A 27,820-nucleotide genomic window follows, 5' to 3' on the forward strand; every position below is an offset into this window, starting at 1 on the left:
GCGCCTCGCACTTAAGATTATAGATGGTTCCCCCTCGTTATAATTGGTTTGCGTTAATAAAAAAGTAAACAAGAGGATTTCATTTTTTGGGGTTTAAGAATTTAATGAGCTCAGGCTGCCATTATATAAATCGCAGCCAAGCTGTGTTTCATTATTCGACAATATCCAGAAACATGTTGGACCATTCAACCAAGATGTTTGGTAACACAGGGGTGTTAAAATTACAAGAGTGATGGGTGGTGGACGAGGTGAGGATTTTCTACTATGTTCTAGACATGATGAAAAACAATGACAAGAGCAGATATTTTTTCACCAGATCTGTAATATTTAATGAACAAAATGTGTTCTCTTTACAAATGAATCATAATTTAGAAAATGGAGCTTTGATATATTTAGTGTTCTGTGAATGTCCATAACTGTTTTTGAAGCAGTTCTCATGAAAGCTTGAATCCTTAGTTGCTACATAATTGGACTTATAAATGAATGATATAGCTATCTATATGCATTGATTCTTGAAGAATAACTTATAAATGCCTAATGAGCTTTAGTTCAACTGTCGTACCTCATCAGAACCCAAAATTTAAGCTTGTCATCACATTTTTGTAAACAAACACTGTGTAGCCTCAAAACAGGGTTAAAACTATAATTCTGATATCATGGATGGTCAGTCCATAGTGCTTGCTTTGAATTTGAGAGTTGTTACATTTGTCCAGGCCCATCATCCCTCAGCTTTTTACCAAAACATAGGCAGTGTGACTGCTTTGTTATTGTTTCAATTAAGGATTCCAGCTTTTAGTTCAATTGACATCCTTGACATCAAAGTAGCCCGTGTTGGTCAAATCTCCAAAGTTTTGATCAAAAATAGCATTCATTAAAAAGTTACATGCAATACAAATAAAATGTTTGCTTTACTGCAAGTACCAAACCCTGAGGTTTTTATTAGAATTTCCATCAAAATTAACTTCCACTCTTGGAATTCGGCATTTAGAAAGGTGTGAGCCCTGGTTGCAGAAGCCATTGCCTGAATTCCCATGTCTGAAGGCAGGTCTGACAGTTGCCCTCCAACCTACCTCTCCAAAAGTTATCCTCAAAGGCTGAAGTTGAGAGCATTTCACATCTCCCATTTAAAAGGCAAAGGCTGTGCTCTGGAACTGTATGGGCTACAACTGTAGTTCTGCAGTTCTAGAACTTTGTCCATTAGAGTTGTAGTTCTGGAATGGTGTGCTCCAGCATTCTTGTTTTGTAGTCCTGGAACTGTGTTTTCTAATCTAAAGTTCTGTAGCTGGACCCCACTCGAAGTCCTCAGTCTCGTCATTGTCATCGGAGCTGTCACTGCCTCGGATCTGAGTGCGTCTCGTCTGGACAGCCTGGTGGTGAGCCAACCTATGAGGAGATAGAAGAGAAAGACACATCATTTACTGTCTCGTCAGTCTTACACAACTTGGACAGAACAATTTGGACGAGAAGTAGTTTCTCACTTTCGTGTTGCTAAGGTTGGTTTATAGACATGGATTTTGATGATTATCCAATTAAACAAATACCGTCACACATATTAATATGATCAGATATAGGCCTACTTCACTTACACAATGAATGATGGGGAAGATTTCCTCTCCTGAGGTTCTGCCATATGGGTCTGAAAGAGGGAACGTAGTCATGGGTCAAAATCACCGGAGACATAAATTAACAGAGTATTTGAGCCTTTGGAAGTAAACCAAGAGCTTATGGGAGATCTGTAAGAGTTTAGTGATATGATGGACTGAGACATTCCCATCAGTACCTGTTGGAGTTTCTTCTCTATGACTGACATTGTGACGGATGGGGGGCTCTCTGGCAGCAGCTCGGCTGACGGGGGCTCAGGGACAAAGATTCTGGGGTTAGGGGCTATGAAGTCAGGGTGTTCATCCGAGTGGGTGGTCGGAACAGCCGGGTCAATGGCGCTGAAGTCCGAATCTGAAAAGCTATGATAGGACGGGGTGTCATCAGTGACGACATCGTGAGGAGAGCTGTCAGATGGACGACGGGTCGACCTGGGCTCAGGCACATGCATCAGGGGTGGGACCTCTCCCAGAGGCTCGGGGGATGGGTCGGGGCTGTGGTACTCGGCGGCAGGCTCTGAGGAGCGGGCCAGAGCAGTGGGCCTGGATATCCGGGGCTGGTTGCTGGAGTCAAATGGTTCCTCCAGGTCCTCATTGTCAGTGTAGACCTCTCCGTCTGTAAACGCCTCTCCATCCGTGTCCTCTAGGTCACTGGCAGCACTCAGGTAGTCCGAGTGAGTCCGGTCCAACGCATCCAGCTCCTCCTCTCCGCCTCCCTCCAACTAAACACACAGACATGTATTTACTTTAGTCTTTATTCTGCCAGGTAATTCATTGAGAGCAAATTCCCAGTTTGACTGTGAGCTGGGATCTGTCTGTCTTACCGTGACTTCTGAGACCCAGACAGGTTTGGCCTGCTGGTGTCTGATCTTGTCTTTCAGAGTCTCATACCACACATTAGAGCTGGGCTGGAGGGCAATACGAGCTGGGAAATATGGGAATGATGGGACATAGTTATGAATAAAACTATAAAACCACTTGACCTTTTTTAACAGATAAACTGCTTAAGAGCAAAAACAACATGTACAGTTGAAGTCGGAAGTTTACATACACTTAGGTTGGAGTCATTAAAACTCGTTTTTCAACCACTCCACAAATTTCTTGTTAACAAACTATAGTTTTGGCAAGTCGGTTAGGACATCTACTTTGTGCATGACAAGTAATTTTTCCAACTATTGTTTACAGACAGATGATTTCACTTAAAATTCACTGTATCACAATTCAAGTAGGTCAGAAGTTTACATACACCAAGTTGCCTGTGCTTTTAAACAGCTTGGAAAATTCCAGAAAATGATGTCATGGCTTTAGAAGCTTCTGATAGACTAATTGATACCATTTGAGTCAATTGGAGGTGTACCTGTGGATGTATTTTAAGGCTTACCTTCAGACTCAGTGCCTCTTTGCTTGACATCATGGGAAAAATCCAAATAATTCAGCCAAGATCTCAGAAAAATAATTGTAGACCTCCACAAGTCTGGTTCATTATTGGGAGCAATTTCCAAATGCCCGAAGGTACCACGTTCATCTCTACAAACAATAGTACACAAGTATAAACACCATGGGACCACGCAGCCGTCATACCGCTCAGGAAAGAGACGCGTTCTGTCTCCTAGAGATGAACGTACTTTGGTGTGAAAAAAGCAAATCAATCCCAGAACAACAGCAAAGGACCTTGTGATGATGCTGGAGGAAACAGGTACAGAAGTATCTATATCCTCAGTAAAACGAGTCCTATATTGACATAACCCGAAAGGCCGCTCAGCAAGGAAGAAGCCACTGCTCCAAAACCACCATAAAAAGAACCAGACTACGGTTTGCAACTGCACATGGAGAAATGTCCTCTGGTCTGATGAAACAAAAATAGAACTGTTTGGCCATAATGACCATCGTTATGTTTGGAGGAAAAAGGGGGAAGCTTGCAAGCCAAAGAAAACCATCTCAAAATTCATCCAACTTATTGTGGGAAGTTTGTGGAAGGCTACCCGAAACATTTGACCCAAGTTAAACAATTTAAATACCAAATACGAATTGAGTGTATGTAAACTTCTGACCCACTGGGAATGTAATGAAAGAAATAAAAGCTGAAATAAATCAATCACTCTCTCTACTATTATTCTGACATTTCACATTCTTAAAATAAAGTGTTGATCCTAAGATCAGGGAATGTTTACAAGGATTAAATGTCAGGAATTGTGAAAAACTGAGTTTAAATGTATTTGGCTAAGGTGTATGTAAACTTCCAACTTCAACTGTATGTGTTTTGATAACACAGGTGTGTGCGTTTACCTGCGAACAGATGGCCGCAGTGCCTCCTCATCTTGAGGGCCTGTGCGTAGAGGCGTCTGGAGCTCTTGTTGGAGTTGGGGCACATCCTCTGCCTCATGACCTTGACGTCCTTCCTGCTGTGTGGGTCCAGGAACAGCACCATGGGGTGGTACTGGATGTAGTTCAGACGCTCCACTGCAGTAGGAGTAATGTCCAGCAGAGGGTGCTTGTTCTGGACACAGAGGCGTGAAGAAACATACAATTAGGCATTGTTCTTCAATTGCGAGGTGCATAAATGGAGGAATTCAGATATTACGTAATTATTTTAGCAATACCCACAGATTTTTTAATCTACGGTGCGCAAACATGGTTCAATGTGCCAATAAACCAGCACAATCTACTTGTTTCCTTTCTCTCGATTTGTCTAGAGTTAACTTCTAATGCGGATACAAAAAAATAGTAATAGAGAGTACAGTATAATATGGCGAACTTAGAAAATAAAGCATTTGTGGTAAGTACATGGGAGCCGCCATCTTTATGCATGTACGCCATTCTGGTCCTGGATTCAAACAAGCATATTGTTGTACATCTGTCACACCACAACAGGTCACATCATCCCAGTTTGTTTCATCACCTTCTCTGCAATCCTTCGGACTGTGTCCAGCTTGATGACCGTAGAAGCGCTGTCTGCTCCACTACTACGAGGAACCATCTCTGCCACCTCATATTCATCAGGCATCTCTCTGGCCAGCTTCTCCATGGCCACATCATTCAGAGGACCCAAGATGACGATTGGCCGTTTGAAATTAGCTGGAGATAAACATGGGTCCACATACATGTGTTGATTCACAATACAAAATGTTTAGTACACAAACTTGTTTAAAAGGGTTTGACTATTATGTGAACTATTATGTAATATAACCTTCTCTGAGCAGAACTCTCTCGTACGCTGGGAATTTGCCCTGGATAGTGAGTTGGAGCAGGTCGTCGCGGGTCCGGCGGACGTTCTTCTTGGCCCCTCTAAGCCCCCGTAGTTTCCAGAACTCTGCCCTGGGCCCTGAGACCTGGCGATCCCCTCCTCCTCCACTGGCCCTCTGAGCCTGCTCCATACTGGCCAGTGTCTCAGCCCTGGGTGAGAGACAGAATCATTGCTACCCTAATGACAGTATGAGGCTGCGTTTACATAGGCAGCTCAATTCTGATCTTTTCTTTCTTTTGACCAATCAGATCACTCGTTTGCCAATAATTGGGTAAAATATAAGAATTGGGCTGACTGTGTAAATGCAGCATAAGTATACAAATTGGAAATACGTTGCCATCAGATATCATCCTTTGTAACCTAATGTATCTTTTAACGTTTATCTTTTAACATCCAAATCCAACCAATCATATAATCAATAACTCACTCATTCTAGTCTCAACTCACCCGGCCTGGTTGGGGATGGTGCCCTTGTCCAGCTCGTGCAGGTCGTTGCCCATGCGTATAGCCAGCCACTTCCCCAGCTTGCCCCTGTGCATGGTGTCCACCACCCTGAACACCTCTCCCCTGGTGAAGGCTAGGCTGTTGTGGCCCTCTGCCTCGTTGTCAAAGTGGGTCCGGATATAGAACGAGTCCCCCAAGTTGGACTTCAGTATCTTCTTGTATACTGACAAGAGAGGAAGAATCATTTAATAATTTGTATGTGCCTTATTTGTTACTGGGTGGAGTTATTACATAGTAATTATCACTTGAGCAAGTCCTATGAAATCAACCACAAATCTTCCCCCCTGCACCTACTTCTGCCTTTAAGGACGTTATACTCACTGTCCATCTTGTTCTGAGTACGAATGTCAACCGGCTCCCCTCTCTTAATGTTGATCAGGAACATAGCAGCTTCCTCACGGTTGAAATGACCAAAGTCCACCCCATTTACCTAGAACAAGACCATAGCCCATAAGTGGGTAAGAGATGTGTTGCATATACTTGTACTGTAGATAGTGACCACTGAAGTGCTGACTTACATTAACACTTGTCCCAGAGAGCTAGTGTGCACAGGCTTTTGCTTCAGCACGGCATAGAAAAAAAACTGAATTAACTAATATAGATCTTAATCGAATCAGATGTGTTAGTGCTGGGCAGGAACAAAAGCCTGCACACCATGTACCGGTGGTGACCGCAACAGGGAGTCTCACCTGCATGATCTGGTCCCCCTCCTTCATGCCTTGCTCATGGGCAGGACTGTTGGGCTGAACCCCCCCAACAAAGATGCCCACGTCATTACCCCCCACCAGCCTCAGGCCTACGCTGCCCTCCTTCACAAACGACACTGTGTTCAGATCAGAGCTGTATCTGAGAGAAGATAGTACAGATCAAAAGGAGTATTTATTAAAAGGAGCATTGTCCAGTCATATTCATATTCTAGACTATAGAAAACCAAACAAATAAATCACTTATGGTGGTCTGCATTGTGAATGGGTTGTACATGTTTTATATTTGACATTTCTTCTAAGGCTATACTGTATGGGTATAAATAAATCAACTTACCCCAAGTTGGGTGTGGGGATGGAGTCTGGGGGTAAGGAGTAGATGGGTTCCTCGGTCTTGGCTGAAATGGAAATAACAGTTAAGACCTTCCTTCCATCCACAGAGTTACTAATACATTATAAAGAGGACATTGGAGAGCTGATACAAGAGAGTTGGTACTTACAGTAGGCTGGAGGGCTGCTCTTCACGGATATCCCATAGCGGACAGTTCCATTGGCTCTGCGTGGAATACTACAAGAGAAGAGATACCATTCACTGACATTTCCACAATAAGTGAGTTAGAGGTCAGAGAAGGTGGAAGTGTAGACACACACTTGTGATCAGATTGACAGGACTTGTCACAGAGGATGTTTCTTGGAGGTGTGCATTCCTTTTGTTTATGGTGGTTTATTAAACTGTCCGTTCTTTACCTGGTTGTCTACATTGGTTTCTAGTGTTTTACCTGTGGTTGCTCTCCACATCGGTACTCCCAGACCTCCGAGGGGGTGAAGGTGCACGGTCTGACTCAGAGGAATCTGAAGAGAGCAAAAACACAGAGAATGAGGATACAGACTTCCAACCACAAGTTCCATCTTACTAGACAGTGGCCATCTTTCATAGGAGGGACACTGACCTGAGACTGGTCTGGAGGGGGTCATGCCTCGTTGAGGGGGGTCCTGTCTCACTACTGGAGCTGGAGAAGACTGCATCTCAGGCAGAGCTCTGGGAGAGAGAGAGGAGAGCGAGAGAGCGCAATCATACTCAATACAATGCCCTTATCGTGTCAACTACTATAGAAATCCAGTAGTTAAATACTAGCTAATTGGACTGAAAGGGGTTATCAAGAGTGTGACATTGACCGACTTCAAACAGTGTGTGCTCTTAGCATGCATAACTATGCATGTTAAATGTGTCAATGTTGATTCAGTTCCTTGTCCAAATAGACCAACCAGTCTAGCATCCTGGATTTATCCACCGAACATATGATGTTCTGAAGCAGTCAGCTATTGAAACAGTTTTTAATCAACATGTATGTGTACCAACGTCTTTAACTTGCCATTTTGCCCTCAACTAAGTTTACGCATCGCAGTACTATCTTGGCCAGTTTCATCACATTCTCCTGTTAACGGGGTGGTGTGTTCGTCTGTCAGCATTACCTGTAACTGTCCTTGGATCCCTTGGAACTGGAGCCTCCACTGTCTGCAAATTCCAGTCGAGGTACGGTTGCATAACTTGCCTCCGACTCTGATCCTGAGCGCCCTGTGGACATGGCAAGACACACACACATACAGTACCAATCAAAAGTTTGGACACACCTACTCATTCAAGGGTTTTTATTTATTTATACTATTTTCTACATTGTAGAATAATAGTGAAGACATCAAAACTATGAAATAACACAAATAGAATCAAAGTAGCCACCCGTTGCCTTGATGACAGCTTTGCACACTCTTGGTATTCTCTTAACCAGCTTCATGAGGTAGTCATCTGGAATGCATTTCAATTAACAGGTGTGCCATGTTAAAAGTTAATTTGTGGAATTTTTTTCATTCTTAATGCGTTTGAGCCAATCAGTTGTGTTGTGACAAGACAGGGGTGGTATACAGAAGATAGCCCTATATGGTAAAAGATCAAGTCCATATTATGACAAGAACAGCTCAAATAAGCAAAGAGAAACAGTCCATCATTACTTTAAGACATGGAGGACAGTCAATACGGAAAATTAAGAACTTTGAAAGTTTCTTCAAGTGCAGTCACAAAAACCATCAAGCGCTATGAGGACCGCCACAGGAAAGGAAGACTCAGAGTTACCTCTGCTGCAGAGGATAAGTTCATTAGAGTTAACTGCACCTCAGATCGCAGCCAAAATAAATGCTTCAGAGTTCAAGTAACAAACATCTCAACATCAACTATTCAGAGAACACTGCATGAAATCAGGCCTTCATGGTCAAATAGCTGCAAAGAACCCACTATTAAAAGAACACCAATAATAAGAAGAGACTTGCTTGGGCCAAGAAACACAAGACATGGACATCGGACCGGTGGTAATCTGTCCTTTGGTTGATGAGTCCAAATTTGACATTTTTGGTTGCAACCGCTGTGTCTTTGTGAGAAGCAGAGTAGGTGAACGGATGATCTCTGCATGTGTGGTTCCCACCGTGAAGCATGGAGGAGGTGGTGTGATGGTGCTTTGCTGGTGACACTGTCTGTGATTTATTTAAAATTCAAGGCACACTTAACCAGCATGGTTATCACAGCATTCTGCAGCGATACGCAATCCAATCTGGTTTGCACTTAGTGGGACTATCATTTGTTTTTCAGCAAGACAATGACCCAAAACACACCTCCAGGCTGTGTAAGGACTATTTGACTAAGGGGAAGAGTGATGGAGTGCTGCATCAGATGACCTGGCCTCTACAATCACCTAACCTTTTATTTAACTAGGCAAGTCAGTTAAGAACAAAATCTTATTTACAATGACGGCCTGCCCTGACCAAACCCTAACCAGATGCTGGGCCGATTGTGCGCCGCCCTATGGGACTCCCAATCACGGCCGGTTGTGATAAAGCCTGGAATCGAACCAGGGTCTGTAGTGATGCCTCTAGCACTAAAATGCAGTGCCGTAGACTGCTGCGCCACTTGAGATGGTTTGGGATGAGTTGGACTGCAGAGTGAAGGAAAATCAGCCAACAAGGGCTCAGCATATGTGGGAACTCCTTCAAGACTGTTGGTTGAGAGAATGCCAAGAGTGGGAAAAGCTGTCATCAAGGCAAAGGCTACTTTGAAGAATCTTAAATATAAAATATATTTTGATTTGTTTAACATTTTTTTGGTTACTACAGGATTCCATATGTGTTATTTCATAGTTTTGATGTCTTCACTATTATTCTACAATGTAGAAAATAGTAAAAATAAAGTAAAACCCTTGAATAAATAGGAGTCCAAACTTTTGTTTTGTACTGTAGGTAAACAAAAACAAATCATGAACATACCAAACATGAGCAATAATATAGGCATAAGTTACACGTAAGTAATTGTCAATATGCACACAACGCACCCTTAGCATGTTTGCTCATTGTGACACTGGGGGCCTTCCACTTGGGGGGCTCCACTTGGGGCTCCACAGCTACTAAAGGAGTGGCTCTGGAATAGAAGAGTGATGGAGGAGGAAGACAATAGAACTCAGAGAAAGGCCAGCATCCCGGAGTCGCCTCTTCACTATTGACGTTGAGACTGGTGTTTTGTGTGTACTGTTTAATGAAGCTGCCAGTTGAGGACTTGTGAGGCATCTGTTTCTCAAACTAGACACTCAAATGTACTTGTCCTCTTGCTCAGTTGTACACCGGGGCCTCCCACTCCTCTATTCTGGTTAGAGCCCGTTTGCGCTGTTCTGTCAAGGGAGTAGTACACAGCGTTGTACGAGGTCTTCGGTTTCTTTGCAATTTCTCGCATGGAATAGCCTTAATTTCTCAGAACAAGAAAAGACTGACGAGTTTCAGAAGAAAGTTATTTGTTTCTGGCCATTTTAGCCTGTAATCCAACCCACAAATGCTGACGCTCCAGATACTCAACTAGTCTAAAAAAGGCCAGTTTTATTGCTTCTTTAAATCAGCACAATAGTTTTCAGCTGTGCTAACATAATTGCAAAAGGGTTTTCTAATGATCAATTAGCCTTAAAAACTTGGATTAGCTAACACAACATACCATTGGAACACAGGAGTGATAGTTGCTGATAATGGGCCTCTGTACGCCTATGTAGATATTCCTTCTTTTTTAAAGATTTAAATTAAATTCAAAATAAAAATATGCCATTTCCAACTACAATAGTCATTTACAACATTAACAATGTCTGCACTGTTTTTCTGATCAATTTGATGTTATTTTAATGGACCAAAAATGAGCTTCTCTTTCAAAAACAAGGACATTTCTAAGTGACCCCAAACTTTTGAATGGTAGTGTACACATGACCTCAATTACCTCGACTAACTGGTGCCCCCACACATTGACTCTGTACCGGTACCCCCTGTATATAGCTTCGCTACTGTTATTTTACTGCTGCTCTTTAACTATGTTAGTTTTATATTTTTTACTTAACACTTATTTTTCTTAAAACTGAGTTGTTGTTTAAGGGCTTGTAAGTAAGCATTTCACGGTAAGGTCTACTACACCTGTTGTATTCGGCGCATGTGACAAATAAAATTTGATTTGAGTTAGCACAAGTTAGGTGTTAGGCCTCATCTGTACCTGTATCTGCTCCGGGTGTCCTGCCTGTGGGTGGTGCCCTGTCTCTGGGGGGGCCCGGAGCTGCTGTCCGACTCAGTCTCAGAGTCTGGGGAGAGAGCAAGGGTAATGCTCCAATTATGTGGCCCTTTCTACTTCCTTTGAATGTACTTATAATGTTATGTCAAGATATTCCTGTTGTGGAAGTTGTGGCAAGGGGTGTAGTGTTACTGACCTGGAGGTGGGGCTTTGACAGGAGAGGAGACCCGTCGGGGGGTATCCTGACGAATAGAGATGGGGGAGGCGCTCAGTGTCCCAGGGTGGGGCAGGTCAGGGAGCACTCTGTATCTGGAGTGGTCCTCTGTGACTCTGGAACTCTCTCCTCTTCTAGGGGGTGGCGAGGCACTGCGGTCTGAGTCCGACTCTGACACCACTGCACAGAGAGAGAAACAGGGGAGGAGAGAGCGAACATGTTATTATCATCATGATCCACTCATCGAGAATGTGCCATTTGACGAGATTTCCCTATTGCCTATGTTGTGCGTTTACCTTTACGAGTTCGCAAGGCGGAGGAGGGACGGGAAGGACGTGGGGCGGCCCAGTCGAGGACGGCAGGTAAGGCTTTGGGGTTGGGGAGCATGGACACCCCTGAAAGAGTTCTACAGCAAGAAAGAAAAACACCTGGATGAAACACAGATCTCAAAACATCGAAACAACAGTGTCTGGTTTGAGGTTGAACCCACCTGTATTTGTCGGCTATGTCTGGGCTGTCCTTCCTGACAAGAGGGGGTGAGGCACTGCGGTCAGACTCGGACTCTGAGGGGGCTGGAGAAAAACAACACACAGTTCAGGTCAAGCGCGACAGGGTACAGATTACACACGAGTGGGATGGGCCAATGTTTATGAAGGAGTTGAGACGCTCGTCTCTGGACTGACCTCGGCGAGAGGGGTAGGCTTTAGCAGCAGGCCGGGACAGTGTCGAACGCACCGGGGACTGGTCACGAGACTTAGCTACTAGAGGAGGTTGCTCAGCTCTTCTGCAACAGAACCGAGAGAGAAATCCTCATCATACGTACAGTTGCAGTCAGAAGTTTACATACACCTTAGCCAAATACATTTAAACTCAGTTTTTCACAATTCCTGACATTTAATCCTAGTAAAAATTCCCTGTATTAGGTCAGTTAGGGTCACCACTTTATTTAAAGAATGTGAAATGTCAGAATAATAGTAGGGCGAATGATTTCTTTCAGCTTTTATTTCTTTCATCACATTCCCAGTGGGTCAGAAGTTTACATACACTCAATTAGTATTTGGTCGCATTGCCTTTAAATTGTTGAACTTGGGTCAAACGTTTTGGGTAGCCTTCCACAAGCTTCCCACAATAAGTTGGGTGAATTTTGGCCCATTCCTCCTGACAGAGCTGGTGTAACTGAGTCAGGTTTGTAGGCCTCCTTGCTCACAAACTTGTTCAGTTCTACCCACACTTTTTGATTGAGGTCAGGGCTTTGTGATGGCTACTCCAATACCTTGACTTTGTTGTCCTAAAGCCATTTTGCCACAACTTTGGAAGTATGCTTGGGGTCATTGTCCAGTTGGAAGACCCATTTGCGACCAAGCTTTAACTTCCTCACTGATGTCTTGAGATGTTTCTTCAATATATCCACATAATTTTTCCGCCTCATGATGCCATCTATTTTGTGAAGTGCACCAGTCCCTCCTGCAGCAAAGCACCCCCACAACATGATGCTGCCACCCCGTGCTTCACAGTTGGGATGATGTTCTTCGGCTTGCAAGCCTTGCCCTTTTTCCTCCAAACATAACAATGATCATTATGGCCAAACAGTTCTATTTTTGTTTCATCAGACCAGAGAACATTTCTCCAAAATGTATGATCTTTGTCCCCATGCAGTTGTAAACCATAGTCTGGCTTTTTAATGGCGGTTTTGGAGCAGTGGCTTCTTCCTTGCTGAGCGACCTTTCATGTTATGTCAATATAGGACTCGATTTACTGTGGATATAGATACTTTTGTACCTGTTTCCTCCAGCATCTTCACAAGATCCTTTGCCTTTTTTCTGGGGATTGATTTGCACTTTTCGCACCAAAGTACGTTCATCTCTAGGAGACAGAACGCATCTCCTTCCTGAGCGGTATGACGGCTGCATGGTCCCATGGTGTTTATACTTGCGTACTATTGTTTGTACAGATGAACGTGGTACCTTCAGTCGTTTGGAAATTGCTCCCAAGGATTAACCAGACTTCAAATGTTGGAGATCTACAAATGTTTTTTCTGAGGTCTTGGCTGATTTATTTTGATTTTCCCATGATGTCAAGCAAAGAGGCACTGAGTTTGAAGGTAGGCCTAAATACATACATCCACAGATACACCTCCAATTGACTCAAATGATGGCAATTAGCCTATCAGAAGCTTCTAAAGCAATGACATAATTTTCTGGAATCTTCCAAGCTGTTTAAAAGCACAGTCAACTTAGTGTATGTAAACTTCTGGAATTGTGAAACAGTGAGTTATAAGTGAAATAATCTGTCTGTAAACAATTGATGGAAAAATTACTTGTGTCATGCACAAAGTAGATGTCTAACCGACTTGCCAAAACCATAGTTTGTTAACAAGAAATTTGTGGAGTGGTTGAAAAACGAGTTTTAATGACTACAACCTAAGTGTATGTAAACTTCCGACTTCAACTGTAGGTAAAAAGGAGACTTGTCACTTAAGGAAATGTTGGATCAAGTGCAGACGTCTCAATACGAAGATACTAGAAGTAGATCAGAATAGTTGAAATAAACATGTTTCAGGTGAGGTTACCTGCGTGTGCGTCGTTCTCTAGTGGCGGAGCGTGACACTCTGTTTCTAGGAGTGGGGATGTCTGTATCCAAGTCTGAAATGTCTGAGGAAATCAGAGGAAAGCCATTAAAACACTGAGGAATCACATACTGGAGCAGCTGAACCAACGTTTACTTTGCTTTTCAGGAGCTGCTTCTGACTCTATATTCATATCTCTCATCTACTACTTTCCTCCTTTTCTCCTTCCCCCTCTTGCCACCATCCTCCTTCCAATCCTGAGGTGCTGATGCTACATTCTCTCACTCATACACTACTGTCCCTATTGTCTTTCCCCTTTGCCCTTGCTCCCTCACCCTCCAGTTCAGAGCTGCTGTGGCTATGGCGGTCCTCCTCGCTGTTGGGGGCGCTGTCATCCACCTCGGGGATGCTGACCAGGAACTTGCGGTCGTCTCTCAGGACCATCATGGTCAGCTTCCCCCGGGACTTCTCCACCAGGTGCTTGGTCTCGAGCAAGGACAGGTTCTCTGTTGTCATCCCATTGATCTGGACAGGAAGTAGAAAAACTTCAAAGTTCACAGAATGCGGAAATTGTCCTTTGGCTTCATACAATGACATTGACGAAAACAGACATAATTAAAACAGCAGGAAAATCTGTCATCAAAAGCATTCTGGTTTATGGTCCCAGTATAGAATCATATCTATGTACAAAGCAAAGATGCAATGTTTTGTGATGAAATATCATATAGACCTTGAGAATGAGGTCTCCCTCCTGCAGAGTGCCCTCCTTGGCAGCCAGACCCGTCTCAGTCATGTGTTTGATGAAGATTTGGCTTCCCAACTTCAGTCCATACTCTGGAACAGGAAGAGAAAGGCAACATGAAATTGTTGTAACGGAGGCCTTGAATTCACTTGTCTATACAATCACGTCCGATCTGTGATTACGATTTGAAAATTTTTGCTGCGGCGTGGCCTAATGAACACAACCCAGATGTTATTCATCCTTACCATCTGTGAGTTTCTTCTTCAGCAGGGTGGTTTTGATTGGCTTGTCTAGGAAGTCCTGGTGTGGCAGCCGTTTGTACCCTGACATAAGTGGCAGGGCGTGGGCGGTCCCGTTGCGATCGGAGGTAGAGCTACGAGTGCTGTAGTGGTCAGGGTTGCGGGCCTGGTCGGAGCCATCAGAGTAGCGTCGGATCCTCCGTGGGGGGTCCTGATCCAGTAGGTTGGAGTGGGAGGCGGCACGCGACGGTCTGGTGCTGGCTGGGAGCTGGACCTTACGAGGACGCTTCACTGTCTGAGAGAGAGAGAGAGAGAGAGAGAGAGAGAGAGAGAGAGAGAGAGAGAGAGAGAGACCTGTATTACCTATATTTTGTCTGGTAAGTGGACTGCAATTATGTTCTAACAGCAATAAGCTGGGGTTGGAGTTGGAGTTGCTCACAAATCACACAAAGATGAAAGAGCCAACCATGCTTAATAGTACAGTATAATAAGGCTACTCACTATGTTGGCTGTTTTTCCACATGACTTAAGGTTCTGGATGGTGAAGGTAGAGTAGACATTGTCCATGGAAACTCCATTGACCATGACGATCTGATCTCTGACGCTGTTGGAGAGGAACGAGAGGTAAAACAAGGTAATAGAGCACTCCTATGGATCAAAGACATGCAATTTTAAGTTTGGATGTGTTTCGTTGTGTGTGTAAGTTTACTGTATATACCCTCAAGTAAAACCCTTAGAGGCATGTGCCTGTATGCTTGAAGGGTTTAGCTGTAGGGTGTAGGCCACTTACAACAGCCGTCCCATAGCGGGTCCGTTCCGCACCACATCTGAAACCATCACAGCTGTGCCCCCTGAGTCTGGGTTCGGCTTGTCTCTGCCCCCTGATATCGCAAAGCCAAACCCCATCTTGGAATCCTGCCATAGCAAGAGGAGGAGGGTGGGTGATAAGCGAGAAAGAGGGAGAAAAAAATGAAAGAAAGAGCAGGTGAGAGAGATGGAGAAAGCAGGGAGTCCGAGTGATGGAAAAAGTAAGAGAAAGAGAGAGGGTGATAAAGAACAAGGGACGTAGGAAAGAGGCAGGGAGAGCACATTCCATCAGCACTGAAGTGTGTCACCTGACCTGTACCAAGAGTTACAGGGAGCAGTAGGGCGTGCCTTTGTTACTCAAACTTTCTGCAGTTAGCCACAGAAGTTGATCGTTTTGAAGTCCATTCCAATTGAAGTGGTTCAGCATTTCTATCGGTACACCTTGAGTATGTCAAAGTACTGTCTGTAACTACATGCTGTTGTGTTTTAGGTCCACATCAAAGTATATCATCAAATGCTGACTGACAAAACAACAAAAGATACACTTACTTTGCTTAGTGTTATAGTATGCTGCTCCCATATCATCAATTCTTCCATCTCTGGTTTCTGAAAAACAACATCAAACCTATTACAACATGTAAAACCAATCGCAAAGCACTTACATTCTCCATTTACCATCAACAAACCATAACATGAATAAACTCCAGCAACTTAATCACAACAGAAGCAGCAGTTGTTTCATGTCCTTACATTGACAGTTGCCAAGCCCCACTGTGTTGTTTGTGAGACTGAGGAGAGGAGTCAAAATGAGCCGACTGCAGCGTGCTCTCACCTGTCTCATTCCATTCCTCTGACAGGTACGGGGGAGGGGCCACAAAGGGAGAGACGCATCTGGCCGCCCTTGCTGTGACATACGACACCAGGGCATTGTTCAATGGGGTGCAACGTTATAGAACGCTGCAGGTAGAAACTCAATGTATAGAGCTGACTAGAGTTGTTCTCCATGGCTCTCTAGTCATATGGAATAGAGAATTATGTCTGTGCTACACAATGAATTTCTATCTGCAATGTTTTTTGAGCCTCATCCAATTGAACACGCCTCCGGATACAAACAGAGGACATTCACGAACCGACGACAGTGCCACACTAACATACTGAATACATTCCACATCTAATTTCAAAACTAAACAACATTGCAGGTCATATCTCTGATATTATAAACTGGGTGGTTCGAGCCCTGAATGCTGATTGGCTGACAGCCATGGTATATCAGACCGTATATCATGGGTATGACAAAACATGTATTTTTTCACTGCTCTAATTATGTTGGTGACCAGTTTATAATAGCAATAAGGCACATCAGGGGGTTTGTGGTATTTGGCCAATATACCACGGCTAAGGGCTTTATCCAGGCACTCCGCGTTGCGTATAAGAACAACCCTTAGCCGTGGCATGTTGGGCTTATACCGCACACCCTCGGGCCTTATTGCTTAAGTATCCTACGACTACAGTACTAATTTCCTAAACTGGTACAGCAAGATGGACAAGAGAAGTATTGCAGAGATGTGTGAAACCTTGCCCCACACACGCACACACTTTATTCAAATGAATGTATTGGGACAAAGAAAGTTGTAATGCACACTACAGCAGAATACACATTTACAGCATCAGAAATTAAATGTAACCAGAAGACGACTTTTACAAATCAGAAATTCTGTGTATGCTTGACCGTCTGTCTGACTCAATAACATACATACTAGAAATATATTCTGCATGTTCCTACTACTCTACATAGGTTCAATTACACGAACAGGCATTGTTACATTGAGATGAGTGTTAGTTGTCTGTGGGCAATTCCACGGTAACGGAATTATGCTGAGACTTATTTTCCAATTTAAAATGTATGCCAAACAAAAATGATTGATTTCAAAGCCTTACAAACCATACAGACCTATAAACAATGACTACTTTGAACAACCTACACAGTAAATCCATTACAAAAACATTTACTGGAAATATTATGCAGATGCAAAATTAGGTAAAATAATTATGTTATGTTATCTCGCTCAGTTTTATTCTGTTACCAAACTTTGTATCTGCATAGTTCTTCCTGTAATTGGGCTTTTGTAAAATAGTCTGTGGAGATTGTTAAAAGTAATCCTTGGGCATAGAGTTTAGCAGCTTGCTAAACTTTTAAAAATCAATAGTTTTTGTTAGGTATACATTTTAAAGTGAAAAATCTGAGTCTCAGCATAATTCCGTTACCATGGAATTGCCCTTTTGTTAACTGTCCTACAGGGTCAGGACAAACATACAGGTCAGAGAACGGTCAACAAGGTGAGACAGACATGGTCAGGTAGCCACTGAGGAGGACAAACGTCCTCAATAAATCACTAGTATTTTACTAATGGTGGAGTAGCAGGTGGAATACCTGCTATAGATGGTATGTTTATGATCAAAAATACTTGGGCTAAGGGTTAACCTAGTATAATTTCTTACAACAGTCTAATTAACGTTAGACTGAAGGACTAGATATCAGCAGTCCCACAGCTCTTCCACGGTTTGATCATCCCATGATAAGCAAGGACTCAAAATTACGGTGGTTAATCTCTAAAAATTACACTAGATCAACATAGTTTTAATCATGGGTCAAGTCTATTACTGTAATAGAATTAAATGAATAAAGAGGATATAGTTGACATGCATCCTCCGGTGGACACCTTTCATCTGCATTGAGAGGTCGAGGGGCCGACTGCCAGTATGCAAATATCATTGACGCTTATCATTCTACAGTCTAATCAGTGTCACTATTCCTGAAAACATGTCTGTCTCCATGACTACAATATTAACAAAGAAGGGTAGTGAACAAGCATTCATGAGTGTATTTTTCTTGGGATTCTGACAAATCGACAATCTTGGCTTTGGTTGCTGAAACTCACTTGTGCCCAAAATAATACAAATAGGTTACATTAACAAGAAATCTACACAGAATTGCACAACGTTCTGCATAATCCCACTTGACAATTACTACGGTATATGTATACTTTAACAGCCAAAAAGGTCACCAGCACAGGAAAACACTTTGTGTAACAGAATTGGCAAGGGCAGCCCCAGTTAATGCCACCCTATAGCCAGTGTGCTGGCCTTGGCCCCAACATGAGGAATAAACCAAGCCTTTCCCTGACCACCAAGTATATTCATCCCCCACCTGGCTATTCCAGGGGAGATGCTCTATGTTAGAAATAACCTTTACTTACTGACCCTCAGCGGGGCCGAATGCAACGGGATGCCTCCGGTTTTCAGGGGACAAGGAAAGAGAGCCTGTAATGTCACTTCTGCTTTTGGATGTCACAACACTCCACCTGAACTCCTCCTTCACATTGACTTAATTGGTTGAGCAGTGCAGAAGAGAACCTCCCCCAACAGTTTTTTTTTCTCTCGTCTTGAACAGGAAGAGGCGTTTAATTTACACATGCTACGTTAGGTTCTTACCTACTAGGCTGCATGATATTAAGGGAGGCTAGCCAGCCATAACAAGGCTAACTCTTTCAGACATAGGAAGTAGATAAGCTTGGAGAGTGAAAGTAAAAAGATAACACAGTAAAGCCTACACGACAAGATCAAACACTTTCTGAAAAAGGAAGCAACAAAATGTTCAGGTACTTTCCTGCCTTTCATAAAAGACCATAAAAGCTGTTTGTCCTTTTTACTCACCACTTCTTCTCTGAACCTCACTTCCATTCCCCACTGGGAGTTGAGCCTAGCAACACACACACCTGTGGCTTCCTCACATTACCTCTACTCAAAAACACCCTGGTTTTTATTCCATGTCATAATCCATGTTGGAGGCCAAGAAATTAAAGACCCTGTGCTTCAAATCAAATAAATGTGGATTATCAATAGCTAAGGGGCCTGAGCACTATAGCTTTGTGGGTAAAAAACACCTAGCAGAAACAAATCCCACCTGGATCAATGAGAGGCTCCTCCCCTTCCAGCACTTTCTATTGCCCCTTTGTTGCCAGGGATTTAAGGCGGAACCAATTTTGCCAGTGTGAAACTCTATATAGTGCCACGTGGAAAAGATGAAAAACCTTAATTAAAAAGGTTCAGATGGAAAATATTACAGTATGTGAGTCACTGTAGTCCAGTTATCAGATAAACGGTTGATCATCCCTAAAGCCAACACTTCATTTGGCCGCCTTTTGTTCCAGTTCTCTGCTGCCTGTGACTGGAATGAATTGCAAAAATCGCTGAAGTTGGAGACTTTTATCTCCCTGACCAACTTCAAACATCTGCTATCTGAGCAGCTAACCGATCGCTGCAGCTGTACATAGTCTATCGGTAAATAGCCCACCCAATTTTACCTACCTCATCCCCATACTGTTTATATTTATTTACTTTTCTGCTTTTTTGCACACCAATATCTCTACCTGTACATGACCATCTGATCATTTATCACTCCAGTGTTAATCTGCAAAATAGTAATTATTCGCCTACCTTCTCATGCCTTTTGCACACAATGTATATAGACTCTTTTTCTTTTTTTTCTACTGTGTTATTGACTTGTTAATTGTTTACCACATGTGTAACTCTGTGTTGTCTGTTCACACTGCTATGCTTTATCTTGGCCAGGTCGCAGTTGCAAATGAGAACTTGTTCTCAACGAGCCTACCTGGTTAAATAAAGGTGAAATAAAAATAAAATAAAATAAAAATAAAAGTATATGAAACTTAAACAAGACTTGAGAAATAACATACTCATTTAGACACATTATCATATTACTAAGGGGGCGTTACAGCCAGAAACTCACATTGTTTGATCATAACAGTACATAAGCCTTTAAACACTTCCCTAACCTAATGGTTAGCTTAAATGGTGGTGACACGGACAGTAGACAAGACTGGTAAAACCAACCCAAAATGGATAAACTGATTCAATTTTTACACCACACTATAAAATTAGATTTAGCAATTTCACAGAGGACTTGATTTTCCAGATACAAGATAACCCCCGGGCGAGAGAGAGACCACTTACCGGTGGTGTCACCGAATAACTGACCAGTTTTAGCGCCTGTTTCAGATTCATCACAAATCAGTAACGTCCTGTTTGGTTTCAACAAAAACCGGCTGACAGAATATGACCGAGTCACCTCTGCTCTGTCCAACTGACACACTGAAGCTGTACTAAGCACATGCTTGTCTGTCCCTGCGAGCTTTACACCTTATCTAAGCAAGCCACCGTCTCTGATACCCCCCAGTCCCCATACTGTCCAGGTGACACAGAAGAGACAGAGGTAGTCTCCAAATGACACCTAGCCTCTACAGTTTGCAAAAGCTATTTCATAATCATATATCGGATGTTGCTGGTATAGGCCTATGCACCGAGAGGAAGGATATTCCCATTCTGGCGTGAGCTCAGTCAGGTACTACTTTCCCATGGAAGCCCAGGTTATGGGACTGGATTAGTCATGCCTGGTACTATGGTTACCAGAGGGTATGAGTACACTGGGCTATTAATAATTAAAAGAGTGTTTACTTCACCAAAGGCCCTTGCAAAGGTCTCTTTATATAGACCACTGTCATTGTGCTTTGTGATGAGGAAGTACAAGGTTTAGATTGTATCTCTACATAATAATGCATGTTATTTATTTCTACCCATCTCCCCTATTTGGTTGGGGAGTAGGAGGGAGGGGTTAAATAGAGATTTGTCATTTGAAGGCCTTCAGAGGTAAATTGCAGGACCAAGGGGGCATTCTCTATTGTGAGACTTTGGTAGTAATAAGGAAGTAGGATCAGAACAGCTGCATAGCCTCCCTGTTTTTACTCCGCTTACTCTACCTACTGGCCTTTGGACAGTCACAACACAGACCCATACTGAATCATGAATTATTAATAGACCTGAGGAAAATATAGGTCGAGTTAAAAAAACAACACATAGTATTCCTAGAGTGCTGCAAAAAAAGCAAACACCTCTTAAGAATAGGCGCTCCTACAGCAGCTAAACAATCACTCACACTTCAGTCAGTAGGCCCCAGTTGCACTAGGTTAGCACGCAGGGGCAAATACGTGTCATGTTCCTAGCAGAGCAAATATTGTACTTCTCAAGTTTACATCAACCTAGCAAACCACTGTTGCTCTACTACTGGGAAGCTTGCTTTCAGTGCAAGTGAGGGTTGCTGAGCTATGGCTAATGTTTTACTACATTAGGCATAGTTCCACCACAATGTATAGTCGGAAATCTTCACAGTACACTGCCCAAGCATGCCAAGAATCTTCAGATATTTTGGAATGTAAAAGAAAACACGGATTGAGACTAGAGGTCGGCCGATTAATCGGAATGGCCGATTAATTAGGGCCGATTTCAAGTTTTCATAACAATCGGAAATCGGTGGCCGATTTTTAATTTATTTTTTACACCTTTATTTAATCTTTATTTAACTAGGCAAGTCAGTTAAGAACACATTTCTATTTTCAATGGCCTAGTAAAGGTGGGTTAACTGCCTCGTTCAGGGGCAGAACGACAGATTTTCACCTTGTCAGCTCGAGGGATTCAATCTTGCAACCTTACAGTTAAATAGTCCAATGATCTAACCAGCTGATTACATTGCACTCCACGAGGAGACTGCCTGTTACACGAATGCAGTAAGCCAAGGTATGTTTCTAGCTAGCATTAAACTTATCTTAGAAAAAACAATCAATCAATAATAATCACTAGTTAAATACACATGGTTGATGATATTATTAGTTTATCTAGCATGTCCTGCGTTGCATATAATCAATGCGGTGCGTATCGTTGCTCCAATGTGTCCCTAACCATGAACATCAATTCCTTTCTTAAAATCAATACACAAAAGTATATATTTTTAAACCTGCATATTTAGCTAAAAGAAATCCAGGTTAGCAGTCAATACTAACCAGTTGAAATTGTGTCACTTCTCTTGCGTTCATTGCACGCAGAGTCAGTGTATATGCAACAGTTTGGGCCAACTAATTTGCCAGAATTGTATGTAATTATGACATAACATTGAAGGTTGTGCAATGTAACAGGAATATTTAGACTAATGGATGCCACCCCTTAGATAAAATACGGAACGGTTCTGTATATCACTGAGAGAATAAACGTCTTGTTTTCGAGATGATAGTTTCCAGATTCTACCATATTAATGACCTAAGGCGCGTATTTCTGTGTGTTATTATGTTATAACTAAGTCTATGATTTGATAGAGCAGTCTGACTGAGTGATGGTAGGCAGCAGCAGGCTCGTAAGCATTCATTCAAACAGCACTTTCGTGTGTTTTGCCAGCAGGTCTTCGTTGTGTGTCAAGCATTGCACTGTTTATGACTTAAAGCCTATCAACCCCCGAGATTAGGCTGGTGTAACCGATGTGAAATGCCTAGCTAGTTAGCGGGGTGCGCGCTAATAGCGTTTCAAATGTCACTCGCTCTGAGACTTGGAGTGGCAAGGGGAACAACCAGAGTTCCCCTTGCATGGGCCGCGGCTTTTGTGGAGCGATGGGTAATGCTGGAGCGATGTTGGATGCATTCCAGCAAAGCCAGTACATAACACTAAACAATACATTAATTGCACTTTAACAGTGACAAACGGTGCCCACAAACTGTTAGGGCCTGAAAGTATGATGTTGACATGATCAGTCCAATAAAAGTTACTATATGTGATTTATCGTCATTTTATTTGTGGCCAATGACAATGAGCCTTCTTGGATGGGCACTTCTAATGTAACTCTATGGCAGCACCCAAGGGGCTTGAATATACGTATTTTCTCCTGGCTTGCCCCACCACCACAGAAAGCACTGAGCTAGGCTAAAACATCGGCATTTTGGAGCTGCCTTACTCAAAAAAAAAAAAAAAAGAGACCATGTTTGTATGTGGCTTTATTATATATATAAAATATATATATATATAATATATAAAATATATATACATACACACACACACCACACACACAGTTGAAGTCGGAAGTTTACATACACCTTAGCCTAATACATTAAAACTCCGGTTCACAATTCCTGACATTTAATCCTAGTAAAATGTCCCTGTCTTAGGTCAGTTAGAGCCACCACTTTATTTTAAGAATGTGAAAAGTCAGAATAATAGTAGAGAGAATGATATTTCAGCTTTTATTTCTTTCATCACATCCCCAGTGGGTCAGAAGTTTACATACACTCAATTAGTATTTGGTAGCATTGCCTTTAAATTGTTTAACTTGGGTCAAAAGTTTTGGGTTGCCTTCCACAAGCTTCCCACAATAAATTGGGTGAATTTTGGCCCATTCCTCCTGACAGAGCTGGTATAACTGAGTCAGGTTTGTAGGCCTCCTTGTTCACATGCTTTTTCAGTTCTACCCACACATTTTCTATAGAATTGAAGTCAGGGCTTTGTGATGGCCACTCCAATACCTTGACTTTGTTGCCCTAAAGCCATTTTGCCACAAATTTGGAAGTATGCTTGGGGTCATTGTACATTTGGAAGACCCATTTGCCCAATTTCCTGACTGATGTCTTGAGATGTTGCTTCAATATATCCACATAATTTTTCCGCCTCATGATGCCATCTATTTTGTGAAGTGCACCAGTCTCTCCTGCAGAAAAGAACCCGCACAACATGATGCTGCCACCCCGTGCTTCACGGTTGGGATGGTGTTCTTTGGCTTGCAAGCTTCCCCCTTTTTCCTCCAAACATAACGATGGTCATTATGGCCAAACAGTTCTATTTTTGTTTCATCAGACCAGAGGACATAGCCAAACCGTAGTCTGGCTTTTTTGGAGCAGTGGATTCTTCCATGCTGAGCGGCCTTTCAGGTTATGTCGATATAGGACTCATTTTTACTGTGGATATAGATACTTTTGTACCTGTTTCCACCAGCTTCTTCACAAGGTCCTTTGCTGTTGTTCTGGGATTGATTTGCACATTTCGCACAGAAGTACATCCACAGATACACTTCCAATTGACTCAAACTATGTCAATTAGCCTGTCAGAAGCTTCTAAAGACATGACATCAGTGTATGTATACTTCTGACCCACTGGAATTATGAGACAGTGAATTATAAGTGAAATAATCTGTCTGTAAACAATTGTTGGAAAAATGACTTGTCATTCAGAAAGTAGATGTCCAAACCGACTTGACAAAACTATAGTTCGTTAACAAGACATTTTGAGTGGTTGAAAAACAAGTTAATGACTCCAATCTAAATGCATGTAAACTTCTGACTTCAACTGTGTATATATATATATATTTTACATTGTTTGTAAACTGATATATGACATGTATTAATGCCAAAATAACATGCAAAACAGGCAAGCCCAAAAATGTAAAATGGTGGTTTGCAGAGCCAGAAGCCACATTGTGATTACAGTGGACCTACAGTCTCAGTTTAATTACTCAGAAGAGTGATTACGTAGGCTACCACTGACAATTACATTGTTTGCAGAATATATACACTACATGAACAAAAGGTATGTGGACACCTGCTGGTCAAACATCTCATTCAAATATTATGGGAATTAATATGGAGTTGGTCCCCTCATTGCTGCTATAACAGCTTCCACTCTTCTGGGAAGGCTTTCCACTAGATGTTTGAACATTGCTGCGGGAACTTACTTCCCATTCAGCCACAAGAGCATTAGTGAGGTTGGACACGGATGGTGGGCGATTAGGCCTGGCTCGCAGTCGGCGTTCCAATTCATCCCAAAGGTGTTCGATGGGGTTGAGGTCAGGGCTCTGTGCAGACCAGTCAAGTTCTTCCACACAGAGCTCGACAAACCATTTCTGTATGGACCTTTCTTTGTGCACGGGTGCATTGTTATGCTGAAATAGGAAAGGGGCTTCCCTAAACTGCTGCCCCAAAGTTGGAAGCACCTGTGCATTGTCAAGAATGTCATTGTATGCTGTAGCCTTAAGATTTCCTTTCACTGGAACTAAGTGGCCTGTGTGAGGCTGCTCGGCCCTGGAAACCCATTTCATAAAACTCCCGACGAACAGTTAATGTGCTGACGTTGCTTCCAGAGGCAGTTTGGAACTTGGTAGTGAATGTTGCAACCGAGGACAGACATTTTTTACACTCTACACGTTTCAGCAGTCCCGTTCTGTGAGTTTGTGTGGCCTACCACTTTGCGGCTGAGCCGTTGTTTGTCCTAGACGTTTCCACTTCACAATAACAACACAGCTCCAACATGGTAGAAATTTGACGAACTGACTTGTTGGAAAGGTGGCATCCTATGATGGTGCTACATTGAAAGTCACAGAGCTCTTTCTATAAGGCCATTCTATTGCCAATGTTTGTCTATGGAGATTGCATGGCTGTGTGCTCGATTTTATACACCGGTCAGCCATGGGTGTGGCTGAAATAGCCGAATCCACTAATTCGAAGGAGTGTCCACATACTTTTGTATATGTATAGTGTACATTGTACAACCATTCACAACATGCTTTACAACTACAATAGGCCTATAATCTTAGGGAATGTGATTAATTACCATGGGCCTTCAACCTTAGATTAACTGCTTTAAAGAGCTGAGGATTACTGACCACTTACATTGTTTACATACGCTGGTAATTTAATCTAACATTTATTGTTAACTCAATAATACGCTCATTGCTGTTAATGTGTGTGCATCCTGTGACATTAGCTTCAGTTACACCATGACTGGATAGTTTGAATGAGACAATTCCTGAGAAAGTCAATTAGCCAAAAAGTAACCTTGGATTTAGGTGAAACTAGTAGATTAGAGAATAGATTTATGAACCCAGCTTTGAACGAATCAACAGATAAGACACAGGCATTTGGGAATGCAGCGTCGAAACTGTTGTGAAAGTCCTCGGCAGGCAGAAACCTGCATGTGTGGCAGAACCAGTAGGGTGGGGTGAGGAGGCGGGCGAAGGGGAGTGGGACATTCAGCTGACAGCCTGGCCTCCCTCTCTCTCTCAAACAGACCAGCTACCTCTCAACCCGGTCACCCCAAAGTAAAGACAGAACCCCCTGTACCGTTATCATCACAGAGGCTGACCCACTAGAGTTATCAACTGAACAGATTTACACCCCTTTCAGACTGAACACCATTCACTAGTCCAATGAGGCCTTCTAGCAAGCTATTTTCTTAAGCAAGCGTTATGAGAGATATTGTATTGATTACTTTGACAGCCAGAGTCAGCAAATAAAAGAATTGTAGAGCAGTTAGATACAATGCCATTGTCATCCCTAATCTGTTTATACAATTTACTCAGTGGGACCTTCTAATAATTGCTTAACGAAACATAGAATAGTATTGCGCTGACATTTCCCAAGCAAAAACTCCCAACAGTACAATGTTCAGGATACAGTTCAGTAATGGTTTGTGGACTAAAATGTTATCATGCTGCTATGAGTGTCATATGTAGTGGTGGAAAAAATACCCAATTGTCATATTTGAGTAAAAGTAAAGATACCTTACAACGACTCAAGTAAAAGTCATCTTGTAAAATACCACTAAAGTCTTTGGTTTCATATATACTTAACTATCAAAAGGTAAATGTAATTGCAAAAATATACTTAAAAAGTAAAAATCATTTCACATTCCAAACGCACAATTATCTTATGTTAATTTATGGATAGCCAGGGGCATACTCCTAGACTCAGACAGCATTTACAAAGTACTTGTGTTTGAGTAAGTCAGATCAGAGGCTTTAGGCATGACCAGGGTAATTCTCTTGATAAGTGCGTGAATTTGACTATTTTCCTGTCCTGCAAAGCATTCGAAATGTATGGAGTACTTTAGGTTGTCAGGGGAAATGTACATTGTTTTCTTTAGGAATGTAGTGGAGTAAAAGTTGTCAAAAATATAAATAGTAAAGTACAGATACCCCAAAATACAAATTAAGTATGTAGTACATTTACACCACTGGTCATATGACATGTTGACAGAACTCAAATTAAAATGTTAATGGTTGTTGAGATAGAAAAAGTGTTCGAAATGTGTTTTCGTTGCCTACCTGTAAAACGTCAAAGCAACTCCAGTAAATTCCAACTCAAAATAATAGTTTGTGGTTTAGACACTTGCCGCTGTCAACAGATTTAGCATGAACTAAATTAAATCGTTGAAAAAGCTACCTGAAGAGCATAAAGGGGTTTATCCATTTGGCGGTACAGCGTGCAGGTGAGTTTCTTGACGTCATCACGCACGCTGTGTGACTTTCAGGAAGTAGGTCAATGCCCGTCTTTTTTTTCTGGAAACACCTTTCACGGAACTTCAGTTTGAATGTCGTATGTACAAAAGTACTGTTACAAGTCTATCTTGCAAGCTGTAATGCCAACAATGCAGTGATTAACAACTTAGCACTAAAAATAACAAGGTAGAACAAAAACACACGAGATCTAAAAATAAGAACATGATAAAGTAAGTATACTAAATACAGGGCAGTTCCATTACCGTATTTACAATGGGCAGGGATACTGGATCGAGAGGTAGATATTTACAGGGTAAGGTGACTAGGCATCAGGATATGATAAACAGAGTAGCAGCAGCAGCTTATATGATGATTGTATGTGAGTGGAGTCAGTATAAATGTGTGTGTATTATGTATGCGTGAGCAAATGATGGATACGTGTTTATATGTGTGTTGGAGTATCAGT

General features: G+C 42.3%; 1 protein-coding gene across 6 annotated transcripts; it reads right to left on the reverse strand.

Moving 5' to 3' along the window:
- Positions 1 to 302: 302 nt before the first annotated feature.
- Positions 303 to 27,317, reverse strand: LOC135512734 (tight junction protein ZO-3-like). Of its 6 annotated transcripts, XM_064935054.1 has the most exons (30): positions 20,229 to 20,631; positions 16,027 to 16,098; positions 15,744 to 15,800; positions 15,178 to 15,302; positions 14,889 to 14,991; positions 14,394 to 14,682; positions 14,137 to 14,240; positions 13,742 to 13,931; positions 13,410 to 13,491; positions 11,524 to 11,624; positions 11,331 to 11,412; positions 11,137 to 11,246; positions 10,823 to 11,020; positions 10,612 to 10,696; positions 9,425 to 9,510; positions 7,524 to 7,626; positions 7,001 to 7,089; positions 6,830 to 6,902; positions 6,551 to 6,618; positions 6,388 to 6,448; positions 6,036 to 6,192; positions 5,668 to 5,776; positions 5,290 to 5,509; positions 4,786 to 4,991; positions 4,498 to 4,673; positions 3,885 to 4,095; positions 2,423 to 2,523; positions 1,781 to 2,320; positions 1,587 to 1,636; positions 303 to 1,383 (listed from the first exon to the last, which is right to left on the reverse strand). In XM_064935054.1, the coding sequence occupies exons 1-30, from the start codon at positions 20,277 to 20,279 to the stop codon at positions 1,269 to 1,271; spliced, it is 4,014 nt and encodes a 1,337-aa protein (XP_064791126.1). In that variant the 5' UTR covers positions 20,280 to 20,631; the 3' UTR covers positions 303 to 1,268. The 6 variants fall into 6 exon arrangements, with proteins under 6 accessions (XP_064791126.1, XP_064791129.1, XP_064791127.1 ...); XM_064935057.1 differs by lacking the exons at positions 16,027 to 16,098; positions 20,229 to 20,631 and adding an exon at positions 27,181 to 27,317; XM_064935055.1 differs by lacking the exon at positions 16,027 to 16,098.
- Between the last annotated feature and the right edge of the window lie 503 nt (positions 27,318 to 27,820).

Source organism: Oncorhynchus masou, chromosome 24 (genome assembly GCF_036934945.1).
Source record: "Oncorhynchus masou masou isolate Uvic2021 chromosome 24, UVic_Omas_1.1, whole genome shotgun sequence".
NCBI lineage: Eukaryota > Metazoa > Chordata > Actinopteri > Salmoniformes > Salmonidae > Oncorhynchus > Oncorhynchus masou.